Source organism: Lagenorhynchus albirostris, chromosome 16, assembly GCF_949774975.1.
Source record: "Lagenorhynchus albirostris chromosome 16, mLagAlb1.1, whole genome shotgun sequence".
Taxonomy (NCBI): domain Eukaryota; kingdom Metazoa; phylum Chordata; class Mammalia; order Artiodactyla; family Delphinidae; genus Lagenorhynchus; species Lagenorhynchus albirostris.
Window position 1 is genome coordinate 2757253 of NC_083110.1, and position 25291 is coordinate 2782543.

At 53.5% G+C, this 25291-nt stretch overlaps 1 protein-coding gene across 1 annotated transcript; it reads left to right on the forward strand.

Moving 5' to 3' along the window:
- CAPN9 (calpain 9) lies at positions 1-24654 on the forward strand. Its single transcript, XM_060126887.1, is given in 13 exon segments — positions 1-213; positions 3291-3505; positions 7380-7548; positions 8465-8548; positions 10980-11065; positions 13072-13198; positions 15591-15699; positions 17761-17823; positions 18661-18731; positions 19292-19341; positions 19343-19368; positions 21184-21300; positions 24590-24654. Coding segments are annotated over 13 exon segments (1395 nt in total).
- Positions 24655-25291: the final 637 nt, after the last annotated feature.

Genomic DNA, 25291 nt, shown 5'->3' on the forward strand with positions numbered 1-25291 from the left:
ATGCCTTACCTCTACCGGGCCCCAGGGCCTCAGGAGCCCCCCTCCCCCAAGGATGCCCGCATCACCCACTCCTCGGGCCAGAGCTTTGAGGAGCTGAGGCAGACGTGTCTGCAGAAGGGCGTTCTGTTGGAGGATGCAGACTTCCCAGCCAACAGCTCCTCTCTCTTCTACAGTGAGAGGCCCCAGCTTCCCTTCGTGTGGAAAAGGCGGGGGGTGAGTGCTGCCAGGGCGGGTGGGCAACAGACAGGGGGTGTGCAGCTCAGCAGCCCAGGAGGGGGCATCAAGGGAAGGATGGCCTGGGAGGCATGGGCTATGCACAAACTGGACTTAGGCACATCTCCTGAGACCCCTAGAAGGTATGCGGTTTGAAGGCAGGAATGATGCTCGGGGGGGCAACTGGCTGCTCTGGGTGGTGGCCAGGGTGTCTGGCTCCATGATTCCCCACTGAGGCCCGGGACTCAGGGTCAGAGAGGGTCTTGTCACAGGTGGTGAGTGGAAGTCAAAGCTTTATCCGGAAGTGTCAGGTGACATGTCCCACCAGAGCCCAAGGGCAAACACGCAGAAACGGGTGGGAGGTTGTTGCCCGCAGATCCCTTGTGCTAACATCGAGACAATGCGCCCGAGGTGCTAGGGGCTTCTGGCCAGAGCCTAGGATGCTCAGAGTGGACAGAGGCTCACTCAGCGAGCGCTCAGGACCTGTGCGATGGACAGAGGGCACGTGAAGCAGGGATTCTCTCCCCAGATCATCTCCCTTCCTGGAGGGCAGCCACCATCTGTGTCCCCGCAGGCCCCCCGCCACCAGCAGTCTGCAGGTGACGGTCCCACGTAGCACCAGCTGGTTCCTGGGACCAGGAATCGGTATTTGCTGTGCTGGATCAGTCAGGGCTCGGCCTCTGACTGGGCGCCGGCTGGCTCTCCTTCCGCCGGGGAGGGTGCTGGTCTGGGAACGGCTCCTGCGGGGACAGGGCGCCGCGGGCAAGGCTAAGGGTGCCGGGCCCACAGGGGAGACCCTGAGTGCTGGTGCCACCCTGCCGCTAGCCTGACCCCTGACCGCGGTCCCAGGCCTCAGTCTCCCCGCCTGTAAGGTGGGAACGTTAACGACCAACGTAGGTCCGACGTCTGGCACACGGAAGTTGCTCAACAAGTGACGGCTGTTGCTCTGCTTGCGGTTGCTGTTACTGCAACAGCGCTGAATCCCATCTCACCACGAGCACCACATCGACCTCACCATCTCCCTACATTCAAATGATGTCGATATTGTAAACATATAACGTGTCTACTTATAAAAAACAAACACGAAAACCTCCGGCCTCTTCAGGGCCGGGCCCAAAGCACACACAAGCTGTTATTTACACAGTGGTAAGCTCTTTTGAAAAAATTAATTAATTTATTAATTTATTTATTTTGGCCGCGCCGGGTCTTAGTCGCGGCACACGGGATATTCGTTGTGGCACACGGGGTATTCGTTGCGGCACGCGGGCTCCTTAGTTGCGGCACGCGGGCTCCTTAGTTGCGGCACGCGGGCTCCTTAGTTGCGGCACGCGGGCTCCTTAGTTGCGGCACGCATGCGGGATCTAGTTCCCCGAGTGCAGAGTCTTACCCACTGGACACCAGGGAAGTCCCACGCAGTGGTTAGCTCTTAACTGTTATCTCCCGTCGTAGCCTGTGTGTGTGTGTGTGTGTGTGTGTGTGTGTGTGTGTGTGTGTGTGTGTGAGCGCACATCTATATGCCATGCGCCCTGGTTCAGGAGGAAGCCACTTCTGGTTGTCCAGGATTTTCCTAAGTCTGACAAGGCTATCACGGAATGGCTCAGCCTTTCTTCTGAGAAATTCCAGTCTCTTCCTTTCCTCCTACCTGGTCTCCCTACTTCCAGCCGCAGCCCGTCAGGCCACGCCTACTGCCACCAGGGGCCTTGCCGTCCCCTGCTCTGCACCCTCAGTGGGCTCAGCGATAGCCAGGAGTGAGGCCCAGGCTGCCCTGCACCCGCCGCCCCCTCCCCGCGGTCGGCCCCTCCCCGCGGTCGGCCCCTCCCCGCGGTCGGCCCCTCCCCGCGGTCGGCCCCTCCCCGCGGTCGGCCCCTCCCCGCGGTCGGCCCCTCCCCGCGGTCGGCCCCTCCCGTCGGAACGCCCTGTCGATCTGGGAGGCCCTGCTCTGCCTGGGGAATCTGGGCTGTTGTTCAGGGGCCTCGCCCACCAAGCCTTCCCGGCTCCCTGCAGCACCATCGCCGTCCCATTTCAGCACTCACGCTGTTTTAATGTAATGACCTGCCCGTGTCCCTCCTGGCACCCAAGCCTTCTGAGAGGCAGGCCCTCATTCATCCCACACCCCACTGCACTCTCAGCTTCCAGCACCTTCTGTCACCTTCTAAACAATGATAGCAGCCAACAGTTACTATGACCGGCCAACACTGACTGTTCCAGGATTATCTCATTTAATCGCAAACAGTCCTAAAATCCGGGCACGTCAATCTCCCCATTCTAGCGAAGGAGAAGCTGGAGCCTGACGGCTGACGCGCGCAGGCAGCACGTGACAGAGCCGGGCACCTCCCCCGGCACTGCCCCAGAGCGTCGGCCACGGGTGTGACTGGCACCCGACGCCGTCCCCCCCGTCCAGGAGGGCGCCCCCCTCCAGCCTGCACGGTCATCCCCTGGCTTCAGGTGCCCTTCTGGAGCCTACGGCTCGCCCTCTCTCTGCCAAAGTGGAAATTGCTCCACGATAAGAGCGTGACGTGCACAGGCCAGGCTGGAGACCGTCTTTGTGCCCTCCTGGAACGAGGGCCCCTGGGACCCCCGAGGGATTCCAGCGCCCCAGACCTCAGCTCTGGGAGGTGCTCACCTTAACGTTGACGTCTGCTCAGTGTTGCCCCGAATGATGGGCGACGCTCCCACCCGAAGGCCTGACACCGCGGGCCCCTCCACGCTCCGCTTTGGTGTATCATAACCGGGGGCTGTCCTTCCTGCCTCCCCTTTCAGAATCCGTTCTGCCCCTTGATTGGTCTGCGGCTGCGTTCACCCGCTCTGTCTTCAGTCCCAGAAACACACTCTGCGTGTCTCCTACTCAGGGAGGGCAGGGGCCTTGCGTCCCGTCTGACACGCGTCTGTGACGTCAGAGGCGAGGACCCGGGTGGGGATTGAGGCTGCTCTGGCAGGACAGAGCCCGGCGTCCCCGGGACGGGGTCAGCCAGGGCAGCAGCGCCGCGGGAAGAGTCGCGGCGTCCCTCTGGGAGCCTCCGTGGCTCGGGCGCTGTCTGCCCTTCTCCTCGGCCCTCACGTGCTGTGTGTCCCAGCAGCGACTGCCTGGCCGTCCAGTGGGAACGTGGGGCGGGCGCTCTGCCAGCACCACCTTCTTGGCAAACACAGCTCTGCTTGGGGGCCGGGGAGTGGTGCCCGAGAGCAACCAGAGCCAGGAAAGTCAGGGGACGTCGGGGGTGCCGGAGAGGCGCCTCGTCCCCCCGGGAGCCCGGGGCAAGGAGGCTCTGAGGGGGAACCTGGGCCTGGGGTTGGGGTAGGAAGGGGAGGTCGCCCGGGGGTGAGCCCTCCCCAGGCCTCGCGGGGAGGGCTGTGGATCTGGGGGGGCGTCTCCCGGCCTGATGGGGACACAGCCGGGGTGCAGTGCAGCCGAGGGCCTCCCTTCTGCGCCTGCAGCCCGAGCCCCTCAACTCACAAGCGCCTCGGCTTCCCTTCGGCCCCCGACTTCCTGTCTGCCTGCTCCCATCTGCCGTCTTCCATGCAATTCCCTGCTGACTCTTAGGCCTCCTGAAGGCCCCGGTCCCGCCTCGAGCCTGGGCTGACGGCCCCTGGCAGCCTGCGTGCACCACGGCACATGGCCGAGACCTCCCTGCACAGTGGGGCTCCCTTTGGGGCTGCCCTGCCCCAGAGGCCACTGCGCTCCAGGTCCCCCTTCCCCCACCCCGTGCCCCCTTCTGCCTCGACGGCCCTGGGCACACAGCCGGGATCAGCGCACAGCCGTGGGTCGTAGGGCCCAGCCTCTCCCGCCTTGTTAGAAATGCGGCTTTTCCCTTCGTAAATTAAGTCCTTAATAGAGAAAAGTCTGTGTGTGTGGCTGAGCCCCTAATGAGGTACAAGGTGAACCGTACAGGCCCTGAAAGCAAACATTCCTGGACGCTCGGTCCCAAGTCCTCCAGGGAAATCACCTGCTGGTGCCCAGGCCAGCCTCCCTCCCCGGGTCCCCAAGCCGCAGTCTGGGGTCCCCTCAGGTCTGTGGAGACCCCTCTGATCCTCCCTTCACAGGACAGTGGTTTCAGGTAACCCTCGTCCTCAAGCCCCCAGACAGCATTTCTCACGAACAAACACACCTCTGGGGCCCACACTCATATGCAGGACTCCCAGGCATAAGCGCCACGCACGGGAGCGCACATGGGGCACACGCGTGGGCCCGCGCACTCCACATGCCCACACACGTCACACATTCAGCAGAGGAGGCACCCACACCCGTCAGCACACACGCCACGTGGCACATGGGCGTCCGGCACTCCCACGCAGCGCCCCTTCACACACAGATGAATATGTAGATCACAGAGGTTTTTCTTAGGGCAAGGAAACTATTCTGTATGATACTGTAATGGTGAACATACGACACCATGCATTTATCAGACACAGAACTTTAGAGCACAAAGAGTGAACCTTAATATATACGAACTTAAAAATCATCTAGGAGGATAAAGGAATCCCAAAATGAAAAGCAGCTTGTGACAAAACAAGCTAATAGTATCACAAACCTATGAAACAAACTCATTGAAGGTGCAGGCGAGAAAGGCGCTGACCTAAGTAACTCTGGAAATGAGTGCAGTCTGTGAGATTGAAAGCCAGAGAGATTGGGACTTCCCTAGTGGTCCAGTGGTCAAGACTCTGCGCTTCCTAATACAGGGGGCGAGGGTTCCATCCCTGGTCGTGGAACTAAGATCCCACATGCCGCGTGGCCAAAGAAAGAAAGAAGGACGGAGAGATTGTACACAAGCACTGCACACTAGCTGGTAAAGTTGTTTCTCATGGGGTACAGGACAACAATTCTGATACCATTATGCATATCTACTGAATTGAACAATTAAATAAATGGGTGGCAGATGGGGGAAGCCAGGTTTCTCATTGTTGGAGCGAGAGGTTACGAAGAAGCCTGGTGGAGGAGGCTAGAATGATATAAGTGGTAGTGCGTCAGAGTTGGGGACCTCAGTATGAACTCAGGTTTAGTTGAATAGAGATGGTTACACACTGATGAGTATATGCGTCACTCATGGGTTAGTACACAGGTATTATTTCCTTGTTTATCAGCTGAGAGGGCTAGAAACAACGACAATCCCATAGCAACAAGCACTCTTACTTCTCAGGTCTTGGTTTCTAACACCATTCTCCAATCAAAGGAACCAGGGCTCCTTGGAGATAAGGCTGATTGTAGAACTGGGGCAAGAAGTAACAGAAGATGAGCCTAGAGTATCTTGCAGTGTCAGGAAGTGAATGCGTGTGTGTATGCTTTAAACACACACACACACACACACACACACACAGTGATGGAGTTATGTCAAAGGGACACAGGAGCCAACTGAAGGAGCCGGAAGTAGCCAAAGCTGGAACAAGTAGAGCAGCAAAATAAGTAAAATGGCATTGGATTATAAATCAAAGTATAAAATTAATATTCATGAGTCCATACTGATGTAAATAAATCATTGAATAAATAAACGGGGGAGAAGAGACAAATCTGCCACGTAGAAGAGTTCCGGGGAATTTAGGTAGACTCTCTGCCCTCAAGGTCTAGCATGACCCCCACTCCTAAGTCCTTCCAAAGAGGACAGTAATGGGGGGTGAGAGGAAGTTCACAGAGGAGAAACATGACAGACAGGAGACCTCCGCCAGTGATCAAGGTGACATCGACAGGGACAAGTCATGAAGACGCGATGTATGCTCGCTGCGACATGATGAGAACGGTACCTCACCCCAGTCTATGCGTGAGAAAACCAGCAGACACATCCCAACTGAGGAACATTCTACAGAACACCGGCAGTGCCTCAAAACTGTCCAGGTATGGGAGGGAGGGAGACGCAAGAGGGAAGAGATATGGGAACATATGTATATGTATAACGGATTCACTTTGTTATAAAGCAGAAACTAACACACCATTGTAAAGCAATTATACTCTAATAAAGATGTAAAAAAAAACTGTCCAGGTCATGAAAAACAAGGAAAGCCTGAGAAACTGTCCCGGGCCAGAGGAGCCTCCGGAGACTTGACTGTGATGATGTGGGATCCTGCGATGGGATCTTCCAACAGCAAAAGCACGTTAGGTGAAAACTAAGGAAACGTGAATATGGTGTGAACTTTAATAACAATGACAAACTGGTTCAGTCACTGTAACAAAGGCACCGCACCGATGTAAGATGTTCATGTACAACCGTATCAATCAAAGAGATGAAGAGAGAAAAGCGGCTGGGACTACATGGTTCCAGAAAGCAGGAGAAATGCCTCCATCTCCCTCTCGGTCTCAGTACTAACAGCTTCACGCTCAGGCCCCATTCCACGTGAGACGAGAGGAGGCTCATTTAAACCTCACAGCAGCCCTAGGGGGAAGAGTGCAGCCCCATTTTGAAAATTAGGAAACTGAAGCACTGAGTGAGAACAGCATCCCTCCGCTTGCAAGCGGGGGAACTGGAACTTGCACCTGCAGTCTGTCAGGAACCAGGGTTCTCGGCCTCCTTAATCAATAGAGGCTGACCAGAGGCCAGACAGGAAAGTCAGGCAAGGCTTTATGGGGGCCCCTGCTGCAGCAGGGGGTAGCGAGATCAAGCAACATGCTTCCTTTTCCCCTGGGGGGATGGGGCGGCGAGCTTGTTCCTTATACGGGGTGAGAGTAGCGGTGTGTCCAGGGGTCGGGCCGGAGGCGTGGCCTAGGCGGTCTGCCCACCCCTTAGGTGGCGTTGCGTGCGGGGGGCGTGCGCAGCGCCCTGCTTTTGCTCGCGGCGCTTCAAAAGTGGCAGTTGGTTATTTTTCTTGGTCTCTTTTGTCCAGAATTTGTCTCAACTGTGCATGCACGTGGTTATTTTTAGTCCCATACAGTTTCTTTGTATTCTGTTACTCAAGGAGAGGTGTGTCCAGGTGCCAACACGGCAGCCCTGCAGCCAAGGGTCCCAGGTCCCCGCCTGTCTCCTTACCACCACACCCACTGCCTCTCTCACAGAGTTCTCAGCATCTCTGGTTTCCTCAGAGCTCCAAGTAAACCCCATCCCTGCTTCCCACGTTCTTCCACACCTCCAGCCGGGGCGAGCCCCGGGAGGTGGTTCTTGGTTAGAAAAACTCTGGCTGAGGGGCGCCACCTAGTGGTAATCCTTGTTCCCTGCAGCCGTTGCCAGGCTTTCTTGCCGCCCTCACAGAGTGAACGGGAGCTACGAGGCTCTGAAGGGGGGCAGCGCCATCGAGGCCACAGAGGACTTCACCGCGGGCGTGGCAGGGACCTTCACAACCAAGGAGGCTCCCGGGAACTTCTCTGAGATTCTAGACAAGGCCTTGAAGAGGGGCTGTCTGGTGGGCTGCTCCATTGACGTAAGTTGCTGGCTGGCCGCATCCCAGGCATTGTTCTAGGCTCAGATGCCAGGCTGCCCACGGAAGAAGCATACATTGCAGGGGGGCGGGGGCAATGCTTATTTATTTTAATTAAAACAAACGTTTGTGTTTAATGGTTTTCGAGTTGCAGAGGTAAGACGCCCTTGCTGTATCAGGTGGAAGAATCCTGAGATGATGGACAGGGCAAAACTCTGTCTCCCTCCCCCAGTCCATGCCGGGACGCCTGTCGGGTGTCCGTCACGCCTCTGTCCTCGCTCAGGCAACAGGCACGCGCGTATATGCACAGACTCGGGGGCGGTGTTTACTGAATGGAACCTTACTATACACTTTCCTGAAACTTGTCTCTTTCACTTCATAGATCATGAAAAAATATATCCGTGGAGAGAAACAGAACAGCATTTTTTCTAATTTCTTTATGCATACAAACACACGCATGTGATTTTAACCGCATCTATTTTTTGAATCCTATTCAACTTTTCTATTTCCTCTTGGATTATCCTGGGGAATTTATCCTTTGCTAGTAAATTTCCTCTACTTTTTCAAGTTTGTGACATAGAATTGCATGTCATAGGGTTATATTCTTCTTACTGCCTCTTTGGTGTCTGTCCCTTGCTGTTGCTACGTGGTGGGAAAGGTCAGGTTTTTCTGTTTGGGGGCAAGAATGTCAGCTCTTCGGTGAAGTCCAAGCAGAGAACTAGGGGCCTCCACCCTGGGAAGAGGCTGGGAATTGCTGTATGTCACTGCTCACCACTTAGGGGGCTTCCCGTGTACCCATTTTACATGCCCACTCACAGGGCCCTCACCTGAGGGGGCAGGAGGGACTGCGCCAGACACAGAGCTGTGTCTGGCCAGCTGGGGAAGGTTTGACATAGATACTGCTCCTTTTTTGTTTTAGATCAGAAATGCTGCAGAACCTGAAGCCCGGACACCTTTTGGCCTCATTAGGGGTCATGCCTACACAGTGACGGGCGTTGACCAGGTAGGCGACAGGGACCCCTATTGACAGGGTGTGGGGACAGACTTCGTAAACCTATATAGCGCATTGCAGTTTAAACTGCAGTTTCGGACATGACAGAGGATGTCTCATCCAAAAAAGAAAGGCTGGAATTCAAAACAGCAAACGGGAGAGAGAGAGAGAGACAGAGAGAGAGAGAGAAGAGAGAGAGAGAGGAGAGAGAGAGAGAAGAGAGCGAGCGAGAGAGAGAGAGAGAGAGAAGAGAGAGAGAGAGGAGAGAGAGAGAGAAGAGAGCGAGCGAGAGAGAGAGAGAGAAGAGAGAAGAGGGAGAAGAGAGAGAGAGAGAGGAGAGAGAGAAGAGAGAGAGAGAGGAGAGAGAGAGAGAGAGAGAGAGAGGAGAGAAGAGAGAGAAGAGAGAGAGAGAGAAGAGAGAGAGAGAGAGGAGAGAGAGAGGAGAGAGAGAGAGAGAAGAGAGAAGAGAGAGAAGAGAGACGAGAGAGAAGAGAGAGAGAGAGAGAGAAGAGAGAGAGAGAGAGAGGAGAGAGAGAGAGAGCGACCTGTGAGGCCGGCACAGTATAAACTTGGTCAGCAGCTGCAAGAACCTGGTCTTTGTTTTTTCTGTTCTTTTCTTCCCTGATTCCACATCAGTCCTGTCATAGTCACGTTCTCCAGAGAAGCAGCACCCGTAGGCTAAATCTGTATATGAAGAGACTTAGTAGTCGGAATTGCTCACCTGATTATAGAGGCCGAGAAGCCCTGCCTTCCACAGGCTGGAGCCAGTGGTGGAGTTCCAGTCCCAGCCCAAGAGCAGAAGAGGACCAAAGTCCCAGCTCAGCAGTCAGGCAGAGGGCAAATTCTCCCTTCCTTTGCCTTTTTGTTCTTTTTGGACCTTCAGCTGATTAGATGGGGCCCACGCACAAAGGGGAAGGCCATGTGCTGTACGCAGTCTACCAGTTCAGATGCCCATCTCATCCAGACCTTCACAGACACACCCAGAATAATGCGTAACCAGACATCTAGGCACGCCATGGCCCAGCCAAGTTGACACATAAAATTAACCGTCACAAGTCCTATTCTCTGCAGCTGTAGCTCAGGGTGGCACTGATCCCTGGGGCGGGGAGGGGGCGCAGCCAGACCCCACGTGGCACCACTGTAACCTCGGGGAGTGCTTTGTTTGGAGGAGTGCACGGGAAAGAGGAGGGGAGACAGTGAGATGAGAGAGGAAGATGAGAAGCAGAGGGTGGCGCCTTTGCAGGGTCAAGTTCAGTGAAGTCCAAAGCGTTTCCCTCCGTGCCCCGCTTGGGTGAATCTCAAACCCAGTCGGTAGCGGACCTGGGCACCTCCGGTCTCCTCCAGCGGCTGCCATGTTTTGAACGACATGCTCCAAATGAGTGGGGAGCACGGGGTGCAGAGGGAGCGTGTCCCTCCCCCTCAGCGGGCGGCGTGAGCAACGTGTCCTAGAGGGAGAGGCAGCTGGACTCTTTGGAGTGTTAGCTCCCTCCTCGCCCCTCCCTGTCTACACACGCCTTCCAATCATTCACTTGAGCAGGCCTGTGATTCCTGATGTCAGATCTTCTAAATGTTACTCCAAGTGATGGCAGAAACCTTCCCATCGTACACTCCGTTCAATTGCGTGTGCTTCCCCTCCACCTGTAAGGAATTCACCTCCCCACACCTTTCAACGAATGAACCTCTTTCATGGCGAACTTGGACTCTGGAGAGGTCCTACTCACTTAAATGATTTTGCACGTAAAAAGAGAACATGTATGCCAAAGTGTTCTGAGAACTAAAATTCCTGGATCGTTGATGAACCGAAGTCTTTGACTCTCACCCTTCCACCCCCAAAACCTCTCTACGCATTGGTGCACTTTCCTGCTCTGGGCAGAGCCTGAGGGCTGAGTCCTCTTTCTGTCCTGGCTCGAGGGCTCTCACTGTGGCAGCAGAGACCCTCATGTGACCCCTGAAGGGGGGAGAGCGGAGTTAGAAGACTCAGTCTTGCGTTTTTGTTTATTGCGGTTGTTTAAACTCCCAGCATGCGCTTATATTCTGATCATCTGGGAGTCAGATGCTAAGGATGATGAAAACTCAGTGTTAGACCCACTGACTGCTGGATTCTGAAGATACACGATAAATAAGACTCGGCCTCTGCCTCTGGGGGCTTCCAGTCTAGAGAGAAAACTCACTCGTTTGAAGATTCCTGTGGACTCACTCCTTGTTCATTACAATTCCGCTTTGTTTCCCAGATGCGACGTAACCATTCTGGGGGGATTAACGTAACATCGCGTTCCATCGGAATTAGGAAATTTTGAGGGCTAGTTAACAACTGATGAGTTTTGACATGTTCTTAGTGTGTCAGCAGGCTTTCAGAAAAGGCAGCCTCAGCTGGAGAGAACCCACCCTGGAGCTCACAGATGGACTTAGCATCTCACATTTCTCTGACGCTTTTCCCTTTTAGGTAAACTTCCGAGGCCAGAATACAGAGCTCGTCAGAGTCCGGAACCCTTGGGGCCAAGTTGAGTGGACTGGGTCCTGGAGTGACAGGTCAGTCTCCGCCCATCCTTCTGACAGATCCCCACCTCCCCACGGTTCACGGGGTACGAGGCCAGGGCTGGCTTGTGCACGTGTGAAGAGGGGGCAGCCTGACTACAGTTCTCTCCAGCCTCCCGTTCAGGGAGGGTCCTGTTCTGCGTCTGGACCTTACTTCTACCCTCGGGACCTCCACGCTCTCAAACTTGAAGACTCACGGTGCCCTTTACCTTTCCCAGAGTTGTGTTATGTCAGTGACTGTATAACCTCCCATGGGAACTTTAAATCCCGTGATATGGTGAAGGCTTCACCCCAGTGATGAAGAGCTCGTGTGTGTGTGTGTGTGTGTGTGTGTGTGTGTGTGTGTGTGTGTGTGTTGGGTGCAGGTGGGGTGGCAATGAGTACTTTAGGTGTGAGAATCCCTGACACGTTGCCAAGCAGGTCGCTAAAGTGTTCTCTCTCATGGTCACTGACCATTGGCCAGAGGCCCAGTGGCCCACAGTGAGACAGAGGGAGCGGAGCAGGAAATTCACCCGTCACAGAGCAGCCGCCTGGGCTACTTAGACGGCCCCCAATTGTACAGAGAGGGCTGCCTGTCTTGTACGTGTCCCCTCCTCGTTCCCCGGGGAACAACCTAGGTGACTGGGATGGGGGCTGTTCCAGGTCAGGCAGGGCCCCCTAACCCGTCCCCACTCCTGCCCACCCACGGCTTGGGGGGCCCCAGGGAGCCTGGCAGCGAGTCTCGAGCTTCAGTGAAACGGGGCAGCGTTTGTCCTCGGCTCCCACAGAGGCACCAACCCCCCGGCCGTCGGTGTGCCGGGGGCTTCATTAAGCAGACTCCACAGCCCGGGCCTGCCTGTCGGCCCCATCGCGGGGCTTGTGCCACCATCCCTGCCGTCCGCCGGGCTTCTGTCTCCTCAGACCCGTCGAAGGAAGGAAGAGATCAGCCTCCCTCTCCAGTCGGAAATGGAGAGAAGGAGATAAACCCACATTAATGAGACTGCTTCCTACGGTGAATAGATTTGGAGTCTCTCGGTTCAGGGATCACGGTGTGCAAAAGGGCCGAACCCTTTCTCCCCCTCCTGGGAAACACGCAGAGGGAGAAATAAAGGAAGTGCATTTTCGCTGGCTCGAGGCTGGACACCAGCTTGCCCTCTGACCCCACTCGGCCTTGGGGTAACGGGGAGCTGGTCCACGAGCCGATCCCTGACACTGACCCTGCCTGCTGTGAGAACAGGGCTGAAGGGGCTGCGTACTCCCCCAGGCCCATGAGGTGTCTGGGGAGGGGCCCTGGGTACTGCTCTTCCCCGGACAGGAGAGATGTTCTACCTGAGTTCTCCCCGCCCCATCCAGGACAAGGTCTACAGGTGTAGGTGAGGTAGACACATCGCTTACAGCACCGCAGTGGTGGTGACTCAGTTTGAACTATTTAGAGGTGCTCATGGGGGTCACAGAAACTCCGTGCACCTGGAGGTGGAACTCCTGGGTTTGCAGGACAACGGGCGCTGTGCACCTGAGGCTTCTTGCCCATAGGCGGGCTCGTCTGCCTGGCAGAAGCCCACCGGGCTTCCTAGCGCGGTCTTGTAAAGAAGGTACTTGCTGTGTTTAATGTCAAGCACGCGTGAACATGCGGTATTATCACCACTCTTCAAAGTGTCAGCTTGTCAACCAAGAGGAGAGGTAGACGGAGTGCCCCAGGCCCCACATCTCAGCCCGCTGTGGCTTCTCGCTGGGCTCCTTCTGCCACCCGGTTCACGTTCAACTCCCTGTGGCGGCCCCAGGAGAATCTTCCGCGGAGGAGGGCCCGGGGTCCTGAGGGCCTTGCTGCATCAGCGGCACTTGGAGATGCGCTTTCCCACCAGCCTTTCCACCCACTGGCACATCTCCAGGGCCCTGCTCAGGATCCACTCCCCACATGATGTGGGCCCTGGTCCCTGGGGGGCAGGTCCCACCCCAAGGCCAGCGTCGTTCCCATTGCCGTCCGTGACCTGGTACCTAACGCCGGCTTTGTTCCCCCCTAGTTCTTCTGAGTGGCGTTCCGTTGGCCCCGCCGAGCAGAAGCGCCTGTGCCACGCTGCTCTAGACGATAGGGAGTTCTGGTGCGGTGCTTGTCTCTGTTTTCCTTTCCGCGTTAACTCCATCACAGGTGTGAGCGTGTCTCACTGCCCTTAGGTGTAAGAAACACTGCTTCTTCTTCTATTTTCTTTTATTTTATTGGTAAATCAAATCCATTTTTCTCAAAACCCAGGCTGGCAGAGAATGTAATGTCACGTTTGGGGGACCCACCCTATCTGCACGTTTAAGAGGCCCAGGGGAGTTAGTGCGATCGAGAAAACGTGGGGCTGAGCCTCTGGTCTCCGGCCCAACCTCCTTCCTCTGAGCACTCCATCATCCCCGCTTGCACGTGAATTCGAAGACAGGCAGCCCTGACGCTCACAGGTACACTCCCTCCGTGCCCAGCTTGGTCACAGGGACCCTTGAAAGCTTCTACCTGAGAGCATCTAAAAATACAGACCTAAGTGGGAAGGAAACATTCCTAACCTGGACTTTCCACAGGGCTGAGTCTCCACTTAACTGAAAACTTTAATGGGCCTTCGTCTCTGGAGGCTTTTTTCAATCTTATTTCTTCCTGTCGGGTCCAGAAAGAATTGATGCATCCAGCCCTGCAAGACCACAAATCCTTTTTGTTTTTTTAAGAAATACATACTTTTAAAATTTTTTTATTTTTGGCTGCGTCGGGTCTTAATTGCAGCATGAGGGATCTTTCGTTGTGGCACGCGGGCTCTTCTGTGGCACGTGGGCTTAGATGCCCCACGGCACGTGGAATCGTAATTCCCCAACCAGGGATCAAACCCGCGTGCCCTGCGTTGGAAGGCGGATTCTTAGCCACTGGGCCACCAGGGAAGTCCCACAGCCACAATTCCTGGATTTCTAGCTCTCTTCCCTTTCATGTGCTCAAACCAGTCCGTTCTAGCCTGAACTCATCTCTTTTTTATGACACCTTATTAAATACAACATGCAAACACTAGCACACGGTGATTAATATTCCAGTTTCTTCCCTTCTTTTCCCGTCGAGCGCAGCGTCAGTGAGCATTTGCTCTGGCTGCAGTATATTTACATATTTTCCAGACAACAACTGTGGCAGGTATTTTTGCCCTTAATAACATGGACATCTATTTTCCAGCTCCAATAGTCCCTTTCATCCTGCTGCCCAGCTGCTAAGTTGGCTCGCATATTTTAGATTCCGTTATGGTGTTTCCACCCTTCCAGTGACTCCAGGTAGCTCCGGCTGCCATAACAAATAGACTCAAAATGGATAGACTCAAACGCAATCAAGCGTATTTCCCACTCATTGTAACCGTCCGGGAGGACATTCCTATTCTGTGGGTGGCTCTCTCCATGCAGTGATTAGGGACTCAAGCTCCATCCTTCGTGTGGCTGGAGTGACACAGTCACCTGCAGAAAGCCAGCAGAAGAGGGAAGAAACAAAAAAACCTTTGGAGAAGATATTCCCAATTCCTAAAAGCCTTGACCTAGAATTAAGACACGCCACCGTTTTCACCCTCCACTAGCTGGAAGGCCCCGCCTGGTGAGTGAGCTTGGCGTCCTGCTAGCCATCTGTCTCAGGAACCATGGGTTCATAAGTAGAAGAAGTTTGTGGAAAACAATCAGAGTGTTTGAGAGATTGGCAAGCTGTTGAACTGGACCTTAGACACACATCGACCTTGAATTTTGAGTACTGTACAGGGTTGATGAGTTACATGAAGAGAGCAGACCCGAAGAAAGCGAGGTCTGGAATTCGGATTCTCCCACGAATTGCCGAATAAGAGCAGGCGGGGGGAACAGAGTTTGAGAGGCTACGTGAAGTCAAGCTAGTGGAAGGAAAGTCAGGCCCAGAAGGAAGGAGAAACAGGGCAGAGGAAATGAGGAAACCCCCAGGGAGAGACCCAGCAAAGGGAGTGCCCTGTGCACGGCCCACGGTCCAGCCCTGCACCATGACTGCCCTTCCAAAAGGAGCTGCGCCCGACCCCTGGGGCTGAAACTGGCCCGGGCAACGCGTGACACTAAAACTGTCAGTCAGCACTCTGAACCTGGAGCCTTTCCTCTGGGAATCTTGACACTAAAGCCTTTCCAATCTCTTTCCACTTTTATCTTTCACCGCCCCTCCTCCCAGGACATACTCCCCAAACTTTCCCCTCTCTCATTTATGAACTCCTCTCCGTCACCGAATCGTTTTCATTCGCAGTACAGTGCTGTCATTTCGCCTACTTCAAAGGAAAAAAGTTCCTCCTGGGGCTTCCCTGGAGGCGCAGTGGTTGAGGGTCTGCCTGCCGATGCAGGGGACGCGGGTTTGTGCCCCGGTCCGGGAAGATCCCACATGCCGCGGAGCGGCTGGGCCCGTGAGCCATGGCCGCTGAGCCTGCGCGTCCGGAGCCTGTGCTCTGCAGCGGGAGAGGCCACAACAGTGAGAGGCCCGCATACCGCAAAAAAAAGTACGTGCTCACACCCACTACCCCTACCTGCACCCCGGGGACCCCAGGACTCCCATGGAGGGGACGAGGGACGTGTGACGGACGCCTGCCGCCTCGAGCTCCCCCAGATCCCCTGCTCCTCCCAGCTGCAGATCGGCTTTTCAGAGCTGACGTTAGGTAGACTTTAAAAATAGCTTTCATTGCTCATTTCTTTCTTTTCTAAAAAAATTATTTATTTTATTTATTTTTGGCTGCATTGGGTCTTCGTTGCTGTGCGCGGGTTTTCTCTAGTTGCGGCAAGCGGGGGCTACTCTTCTTTGCAGTGCACTGGGTTCTCATTGCGGTGGCTTCTCTTGTTGCAGAACACGGGTTCTAGGCACGCGGGCTCAGTAGTTGTGGCGTGCAGGCTCAGTAGTTGTGGTTCGCGGGCTCTAGAGCGCAGGCCCCATAGTTGTGGCGCACGGACTTAGTTCCTCCACAGCATGTGGGATCTTCCCAGACCAGGGCTCGAACCCTTGTCCCCTGCATTGGCAGGTGGATCCTTAACCACTGCGCTGCCAGGGAAGCCCGCTCATCTCTTGATTACACTAATGATTCAAGTTTATGGTAAAAGATTCTGAAAAATGCAGAAGAGCCTAATGACAGAGGCAAACATCACGGCTAATCTCACTACCCATAAATAACCACTTTAACATATATGTGTGTGTCTTTGTGTATGTGTTTATGTACCAAATGTGTAGTCTGTGTGTGTGTCTCTCTCTGTATATATAGGTACACACATAGTAGGTATTACCCTGTAGATGCAATATTATTTTTGAATTAACAGCTTTGAGAGTTAATTTGCATACTATACAATTTACCCATTTGAAGTATACCACTCTGCTACGTGAAATAAATCAGACAGAGAAAGACAAATACTGTGGAATCTAAGAAATACAACCAACTAGTGAATATATAACCAAAAAGAAGCAGACTCACAGATATAGAGAACAAACTAGCAGTTACCAGAGAGGAGAGGGAGGCAGGGGTGGGGGAAATAGGAGGTACAAACTATAGGGTGTAAGACAGGCTACAAAGATGTATTGTACAACAGAGAATATAGCCAACATTCTGTAATAACTGCAAATGGAAAATAACCTTTAAAATTGTATTAAAATTTTTTTAAATAACATATACAACTCAGTGGATGTTAGCATGTTCATAGAGCTGTGCAACCATCACCACAATCAATTTTCGTTTGATTCAGAGCACTTCATCCCTCCAGAAAGCAACCACGTCCCAGTAGCATTTACTACCCTCCCCCGAACCCCCAGCCCCTGGCAAGCACTCATCCGTTTTCTGTCTCCATAGACTTGCCTGTTCCGAACTTTTCATATAAAAGGAATCATATAAAATGTGCTTCTCTTTGGCTGGCTCCTTTCGCTTAGCCTGACACCTTCTAGGTCCATCCATGTTGTAACGTGTCAGGACTCCTTCACTTCTTTTTATGGCTGGATAATATCCCATTGTCGGAATATACCAGGTAGGGTTTATCCATTCATCCATCGATGGACACTTGGGTTGTTACCCCTTTTTCGTTATCATGAATAATGCTGCTATGAACATTCGTGTACAAGCTTTTATGTGGTCACGTGTTTTCATTTCTCTGGGGTGTATAGCTAAGACAATTGCTGGGTTAAATGGTAACTCTATATTTGCTTCTTAAGAAGCTGCCTATTTTCTAAAGTGATTTCTGTACCTTTTCACTAGCAGTATGTGAGTGTTCAAATTTCTCCAATAATTTTAAACCCTGTCTCCTAAACTTAATTTTTATGAGCATTTCCCCAGAAATGATCTTAAGAATCAAAGCATGATTCTTAAGGATTGTGTAATAATCTATCATGTGGACATAAACTGCTGTCCATGCCCTTCCATTGGTCATTTGTATCATTTCTAAGTTTTTGCCATTACAAGTAACCTGATGGTAAAAATCTTAACTTATAATTCTTTGCTTGGGACTCTTGAAACTCGGATAAAGAGTGGAAGGATATCCCCATTTTTAAAGCTTTTAAAGCTTTTTTTATACTTTGCAAATGTTCCTTCCCAAAGGTCATGTTCTACTCTCACCATCATCTTAAGAGCGACTATATCACCACCCTCACCAACCCGGATCTAACCACCCTACTGGACTTTCAGCAGATGGAAATAGGTTTATCTTACCAGGGGTCAACTGAATTCTGCTTTCTTGTGTGATTTCAGAAACGGACATCAAATTCGAGAAGCTAAGCCTGACTTCCTGTAAAAACATCATTTCTCTAATGGAGGTATCCTTCCAAATATGCAGGCAGAAATAGATGTTAAGTGTTTTTCTCTAATGCAGACTTCCCTGGAATGTGGAGAGTCTTCTTCACAGAGAATAACCAAAGCCTGGGAGACACTCGTGCTAGAATTGGAACAAAATCAAGAGGCACAGGGGACTTCCCTGGTGGCGCAGTGGTTAAGAACCCGCCTGCCAATGCAGGGCACACGGGTTCGAGCTCTGGTCTGGGAAGATCCCACCTGCCGCGGAGCATCTGAGCCCATGCGCCACAACTACTGAGCCTGCGCTCTAGAGCTCGCGAGCCACAACTACCGAGCCCGTGCGTCACAACTACTGAGCCCACGAGCCGCAACTACTGAAGCCCGTACACCTAGAGCCCATGTTCCACAACAAGGGAAGCCACCGCAATGAGAAGCCCGCACGCCGCAAGGAAGAGTAGCCCCCGCTCGCCACAACTAGAGAAAGCCCGCGTGCAGCAATGAAGACCCAACGCAGCCAAAAATTAAAAAAAAAAAAAAAAAAAAAGAGGCACAGACTGGCCAGTGGGATAAGTGTTTGTGAAGGGACTTGGGGATCTTTCTGCCACCTTGGGGTGCTGTCCAGGGCAATGAAGAGTTCTTCATATGTGTGTTTTCAACCTTTCTTTTGCCATCCCCCCTCACCCCTGCCATGCCCCCTCTCCAGAGATTCGTGGCTTAATAATTAAACCCCCCCCAGAGCCCTGAGTCTGTGTCACACGTGTCACCCATGCCAGCCCATTGCCTTCCTCCCCTGCAGCCCCAGGAGCCTTGGGGTGATATGATGCTCACATCTTTCTTTCTTCCTTAATTCACTTGCACACACCAGTGGCAATGGGAAGCTAGGGTTCGGTGAATTCAGAGTGTTCTGGGACAAGCTGAAGAAGTGGACGGCATGTAACCCAGCCAGTGCGTGGCTGCTAGGGGACTGTACAAGCCTAGAGCAGAAGGGGATTTGATTTTGTTTGATTTTTAAATATTTATTTATTTATTTTGGCCGAGTCATGTCTCAGTCGAGGCATACATGCGGGATCCAGTTCCCCGACCAGAGATGGAACCTGGGCCCCCTGCACTGGACGCACAGAGTCTTAGCCACTGGACCACCAGGGGAGTCCCAGAAAGGGATTTTAAAGGTCCAGGTGCTGCCGACCAGAGGATCTGTGTTTGAAAAGGTGGAAGGGAGGAAATCAAGATGGAATTCCCATATTTACTTCCCATACTTATGGGAGTACCGCAGGGCTTCCACCCATTATGAAAGGAAAACAAAGGGACCCACACTTTTGGAGACCCTAAACCTACCATTACCCCTTCCGCCTGGTGAGAGGAGTCTCTCCCCTGCGTGGACCGCATCACTGCCATGCGGGGGCTTCTGCGTGCGGGGGCTTCTGCGTGGGGCTTCTGCGTGGGGCTTCTGCGTGCTCGCATTCTCAGTGCCTCTGCTCTCCCCCTACAGAACCTTTTCCTTCAGTTTGACGCTGACAAGTCTGGCACTGTGTCCCCCTACGCTGCGGACCGCCCTGAGAGCCACAGGTAAAGGGAAGCCTGGGCCGCGCGAGCCGTCTGCGTGCCGGGCGCTGTCTTGGCAGCCACTCACCTCTCGCGGCCCAGGGAGGGGGCTGGACTTTGACCAGAATCGCTGCTTCTTAAGGGCGGGGCCCAGCCTCAAATTCAGGACTTGTTCACTCTCATCAGGGATCTTTAACATGTATCCACTGAGGCTGAACTCAGCCTGACCCCTGGAGGCCTCAGCCTCTGGCCAATTCTCTGGCCAAGCAGAGTTATATACGACTCTGGTGGCAAACTCCCAAACCTTTAATTTCTGCTTTCAGATGGCGATTAACACAGAGAGGCAGGGCACGTCCATCCCATGGTTTGGGGTCAGGTTTGGGGTACACAGAGTTCGTGTATCCCTCTGCCACGGAGGCCCGTCTCTGGCTTTGTCACCAGCAGACTGAATCCAAACCAATGATTCCGTTGTTGTTTATACCCATTTCCTGAATGAGGGATGGGCTCCAGCTGGCATTCCTAACCCTCTGGCAGCCCCTGCCAGGGCAATCCGAGTCTCTGGGGCTCAGCTGTCCTTTGCATAGGACGGCCACTGCAGCCTACACCCCGCCAGGCCACAAGGCATTGCTCACAAAGCAGGCTTCACAGACATACCCCTGGGCCCAGCCAAAGCCTGGAATCTGGTTCCCTTCCAAGTAAAATAAACATCGGGAAACACTGTCAGCTTCATGGTATGATAATGGGACAAAATCAGGACCAGCTCGGGTCCTGTGTGATGGCAAAGAAACGAAATTAATTATAAATGTGGAGAGTGCCACAGAGGAGAAGGGCCTGATCTTCTTAGGGTCTGGGGACCTGGTTTCTAGGGCAGAAGGACAGAGCAGGGGGAAAAGGGAGCCCTTCAGAGAGGGAGGTGTGGCCACGTCCTTCTTTTCCTGGCTCGGGGAGGGGGAGGGAATCGGCCCTCACCCCGCCCTCTTCCTGCCCCACCCAGAGCAGACGCCAGGACTCTGGGTGTTGCCCCCAGCCAGCTCCACTTTGCAGGCTCCAGAAACCATGTCCTTCCTCTGGACTGGCCCCCTCTTGGTCTGGAATCGGGAACGAGGACACAGGAAGACCCTGGGCAGGCTTCTAAGCAATACTTGGAACATTTCCTGGAAAGGGAGCGTGCAGGCTGAACTGAAAGAAGGCAACACTGGTTAGACATCAAAGCCTTAAGTGTTGAATCTATAAGGAGCGTTACCACCTCTAAACTCGTCATTCGACCGATGAGCAAAGAGGTCGAACGAGCAAAGAGAAGGGAAGCAAAGCACCCAGGCCCAGGTTCTCGCTCCATCGTGGGCGTGTGTGAATGAGCCTAGCGTGGGGTCTTTCACTGAGGGCAGTGGCATAACTCGGTCTCCAGAGCCCCCAACACCTCTGGGTTAAAATGCCCGTGAGAAACAGACACTTACTGCGGGTGTCCTGGCTGGAATCCCCCCAGGGCCAGCGGGAGCTGGAAGTGGAGCCTTAGAACCAGAGGGTGGCACCGGGCTCGGGGCTGAAACACTGTCCAGCATCAAGTTCTCCCAAGCAAGGCTTCCTGAAACGTCAGCAAGACCCTATGGGTGATGTGAGGTCAAAGCCAAGACCCTGACCTTGGCGAACTCAGGTTCACCAAGTGACACTGTGGCTTCCCCAGTGTCCCCCGACAGCGGCGCACGGTCATACTGCATCGGAGCCAAGGGCGCCGGGTAGACCCTGGCTCCCTTCCTTGGGGCAGCCCTGGGCTGACTGGGGCCCCTGAAGGCGCACCCGTGGGGCTCAGCCAGGGCGGCCATCCTCCCCCTCTCCCCGCAGGCTTCCAGCTCAGCTCTCCCCTCTTGCAGCTGATCGTTCTCAGGTGCGCAGACCAGGAGCGCCAGCTGGGCTTCGATGACTTCCTCAACTGCCTGGTCCGGCTGGAGACTGCAAGCCGTAAGTGTCCGGGGGGCTGCGTGTTCCCGAGCCCAGGGAGAGCACACCCCCCTCCATCACCTTCCAGGAGCATGTAAGGGGCAACCTGCTGAGAACTGCAGCAAAGGCGGGCTGAGCCGCACGCCCCGCCATCTGTGTGCCGCGTGCGGCTAGCTGAGGGGCGGGTGTGCACGTCTTCTCTGCAGTGCGCCTGGTACCGTCATCCTCCATCCGCTCCCAGTGTCTTTGTGGGAGGGTGGCTGGGTGGGGATGGGGCTCCTGCCGCGAATCAGAAGAAAGGTCAGATCCCATCACAGGGCACAGAATCGGGAGTCTCTCTCTCTCTACCTCTGTCCCCCCCACCCTCCTTCCCTCTCCATCCCTCTGTGTTTACAAAAGCCCTAGACACTGACCCGATTGTCTCAAAGAAGATCTGTTTGTTAGCCCAGGAAGAGAGAGAGAGAGATTACGCACAGGTGGTCCCTAGCATTTGCAGTTCATAGCCGCCCACCCCTCACTGGGTAGTCACGCAGCTGAAGCTGAACAAAGCACATCCAGAGCCTGTGACTTAACACCAGGGTGACTGCTGTGCAGGTGTCCCCCCGGATGCCCACGCTCTGGGGTCACCATCTGGGATCTTAATAATTTTAAAAAATATTTATTTATTTATTCATTTATTTTGACTGTACGGGGTCTTAGTTGCGGCATGCAGAATCTTTAGTTGCAGTGTGCAGACTTCTTAGTTGCAACATGCCTGAGGGATCTAGTTCCCTGACCAGGGATCAAACCCAGGCCCCCTGCACTGGGAGCGTGGAGTCTTACCCACTGGACCACCAGGGAAGTCCCTTGAATCTTAATAATTTTTTTTTTTTTAGAGTTTGTTGTTGTTGTTTTTTTAATTTATTTTGGGCTGCTTTGGGTCTTTGTTGCTGCACGCAGGCTTTCTCTAGTTGTGGCGAGCAGGGCCTACTCTTCTTTGCGGTGTGCGGGCTTCTAATTGCTTGTGGCTTCTCTTGTTGCAGAGCATGGGCTCTAGGCATGCGGGCTTCAGTAGTTGTGGCGCGTGGGCTTCAGTAGTTGTGGCTCGCGGGCTCTAGAGCACAGGCTCAGTAGTTGTGGCACATGGGCTTAGTTGCTCCGCAGCATGTGGGATCTTCCCGGACCAGGGCTCGAACCCGTGTCCCCTGCATTGACAGGTGGATTCTTAACCACTGCACCACCAGGGAAGCCCCTTAATAATTTTTTTAACAAGGGGTCCCACAACAAATTGTGGAGCCAGTCCTGCCTGGCACTTTATAAGTATGTTTACTGGGTGACTTCCAGGCACTGGCTAAACAAAGGCAAAGGCTGTGCTCCTCGGTTCCACGGTGGGGAGCTCCCGCTGCTTCTTTCAGGACACTTAGAACACACGGAGTTACTCATTTGAAGCTTGTCTCCACCAGACTCTAAGCTCCCAGAGAGCTGTACTGAGTGGACAAGCAAGGTACACGTGATGACTGATGGGGATGATGGTCTGAGACAGGCGGGCAGGTCCTGCAGGGCCTGGCCGGTGACCTCAGGGCCCGGGCTTTCTCTGGGTGTGAGTGGGAGCTAATGAGAGGTGCACTGTAGAAACAGCCTCCTCAAAGGCGGTCACTTATCAGACTTACAGGCCAGTCAGCACTGACCTCGAGAGAGTGAGATTTTGGTAGCTTCTCTTCTCTCAACTGCCCTTTTCCTTTCTGAATCCCCTCAGGCCCAGTCCTTTCCTGCAGGGGGTTCTCAGCTCGTTCTTATAATTGAGGAATCCTAGGGAGAAGACACTCAAAACTGAACATCACTGGTCAGTTTAGCTAAGAGCATATCAATATTATTGATCTTTTCTAAGAACCAACTTTTATTTCCTTGATTTTCTCTGTTCTTCAATTTTCTAGAATCCTTATGTTAGATTCACCATCTGGAGAACTTTAAAAATCCCAAAGCTAGGGCTTTACCCAAGGCTGATTTTAACTTTATTCTAGAAATTTTTGCTCATACACCTAAGTATAAAGTGGGATACGGAGGGTGGGAGGGAGGAAGACGCAAGAAGGAAGAGATATGGGAACATGTGTATATATATAACTGATTCACTTTGTTATAAAGCAGAAATTAACACACCATTGTGTGTTTATTATACTCCAATAAAGATGTTTAAAAACAAAACAAAACAAAACAAAAAAATAATAACCGGTCCCCGTGTGCCCTGCACCGGTGCCTCTCAAACCCTGCCCCATGACAGTCCCCAGGAGAGCATCCCAAACTGTTCATGATCAGGCTACAAAGACCAATTACATTAGAATCTAGGGGGTGGCAACACAGCATCATCTTCATAAAAATTCCCCAGTGGTTCCAGCGCCTTCCACCCAGCCTCACTTGTCACCTTGCTCATCTTTTCCACATGACCCCCTAAAGCATACTGTTTTTCCTGAGTTATTTAATAACAGGTCTCAGAAATTTGGTCCTTTTGTCTGTAAACATCCCTATCAGAGAGACTTCTTTTTAACATAATCGTCATGCCGTTCGCACCCCCACAAACTTCTCAGTGAGCTCTCAACATCCTCTAAGCCCCGGTCCACACTGAGATTCCCCAGGTCTCCTCAGGACCTACTCACTGCACGTGGCTGCTGGGCTCTGTCTCTTTTGTTCTGTGGCAGCCCCTCCTACTTCCCGGGGTATTTTAAAGGTCCCAGGTGAGGCTCAGGTAAAGCCAGTGTGGACTGGTTCCACCACCTGGACTAAGATGGGGAGACTGAGGCCAGGAGAGGAAAGTAACTGTCTCGGGTTATTCAACGCGGCACACGGGCTGTCTTCTACCCCAGCTCTGCCTGCGTGTGGGACCACCAGCGCTCACCTTCTCAGAAGGGACGTGCAGAGGCTGAACAGCTTTCAAGACTCATGCAAACCTTTATGTACACGTGCTTTTTTTTTCCTCTGGGGAGAAGGTCCATGGATTGCAAGGGCTCTGTAGCCCCCAACAGTTAAGATAGGGGAGATGTTTCGGGTCCACGAGCTGACCGGCTGGCCCACATACAGTAAATGAAGAGACCCACTCCCCAGTGCTCAGGCCACCGGCTTCTGCCATCACAGGAATTCCAGAGGCTCCCCCCGTTGAGAGACACCCCGCTCAGGGGGCCTGAGTCTGGCCGCCGCCCTAGAAGATGCTCACCTCTTAGCAACGGTTGGAGCGGCTTCTCCACCAGCCTCTTGGAAGGCCCCTTGGCCATGGGAAAATAGCTAAGCCTGTTGAAGGAACGTCTCCGCAATGATACCTTTCTTGTGTCTCTCCCATCAGGGATGTTCCAGGCCCTCGGCACGAAGAACAAGGAGTTCATTCATCTCAACATAAATGAGGTATGACCCAGCCAGACTTCCCGCTCAGGGACCCAGCCAGGGCTAGGCACGGCCCACACTCCATAATGCTTGCTGAATGCATGATCACATGGGAGGGTCCACATCTACCCTCAGGGTAATAATAATAATAATAATAATAATAATATTGCTAATAGTTGTGAGGCACTATTCATGTAGCAGTCAGTAGAAGCCTACAGTAGCCCTTTGAGCTAAGGACTAATAGTATCCCCATTTTGCGGAGGTGGAAACTGAGGCATAGAGAGATTAATCCCCTGGAAGAGTGAGCGAGCAAACCCTGCCCCCTTGTCCCGTCCTCCTTCTGCCACATGGGCTCCGCGGCCTCCTGCCCTCTGCCTTCCAAAGTTCACTTCTTGTTCATGACGTTGTCCTGTGGGTCTCGAGATTCTCGGGGGGGGTGAGTGTGTGTGTGTGTTTCTGCGCATGCGCACACACCTCAGAGACCCTAAGGACTACACAACTTTTACCTGTTGCAGGGGCTGATCACAGCAAAAATGATGGAGGGGAGAGAATGGGTCAGTTCTGGAGGCTTGGATGAGGGGCCCCAGGAGTGGATAGCCCTCCCCCGCTGCCCAGAGTGTGGTCTGTGGGCCAGTGGCATGGCCATCGCCTCGGGGAGCTTATG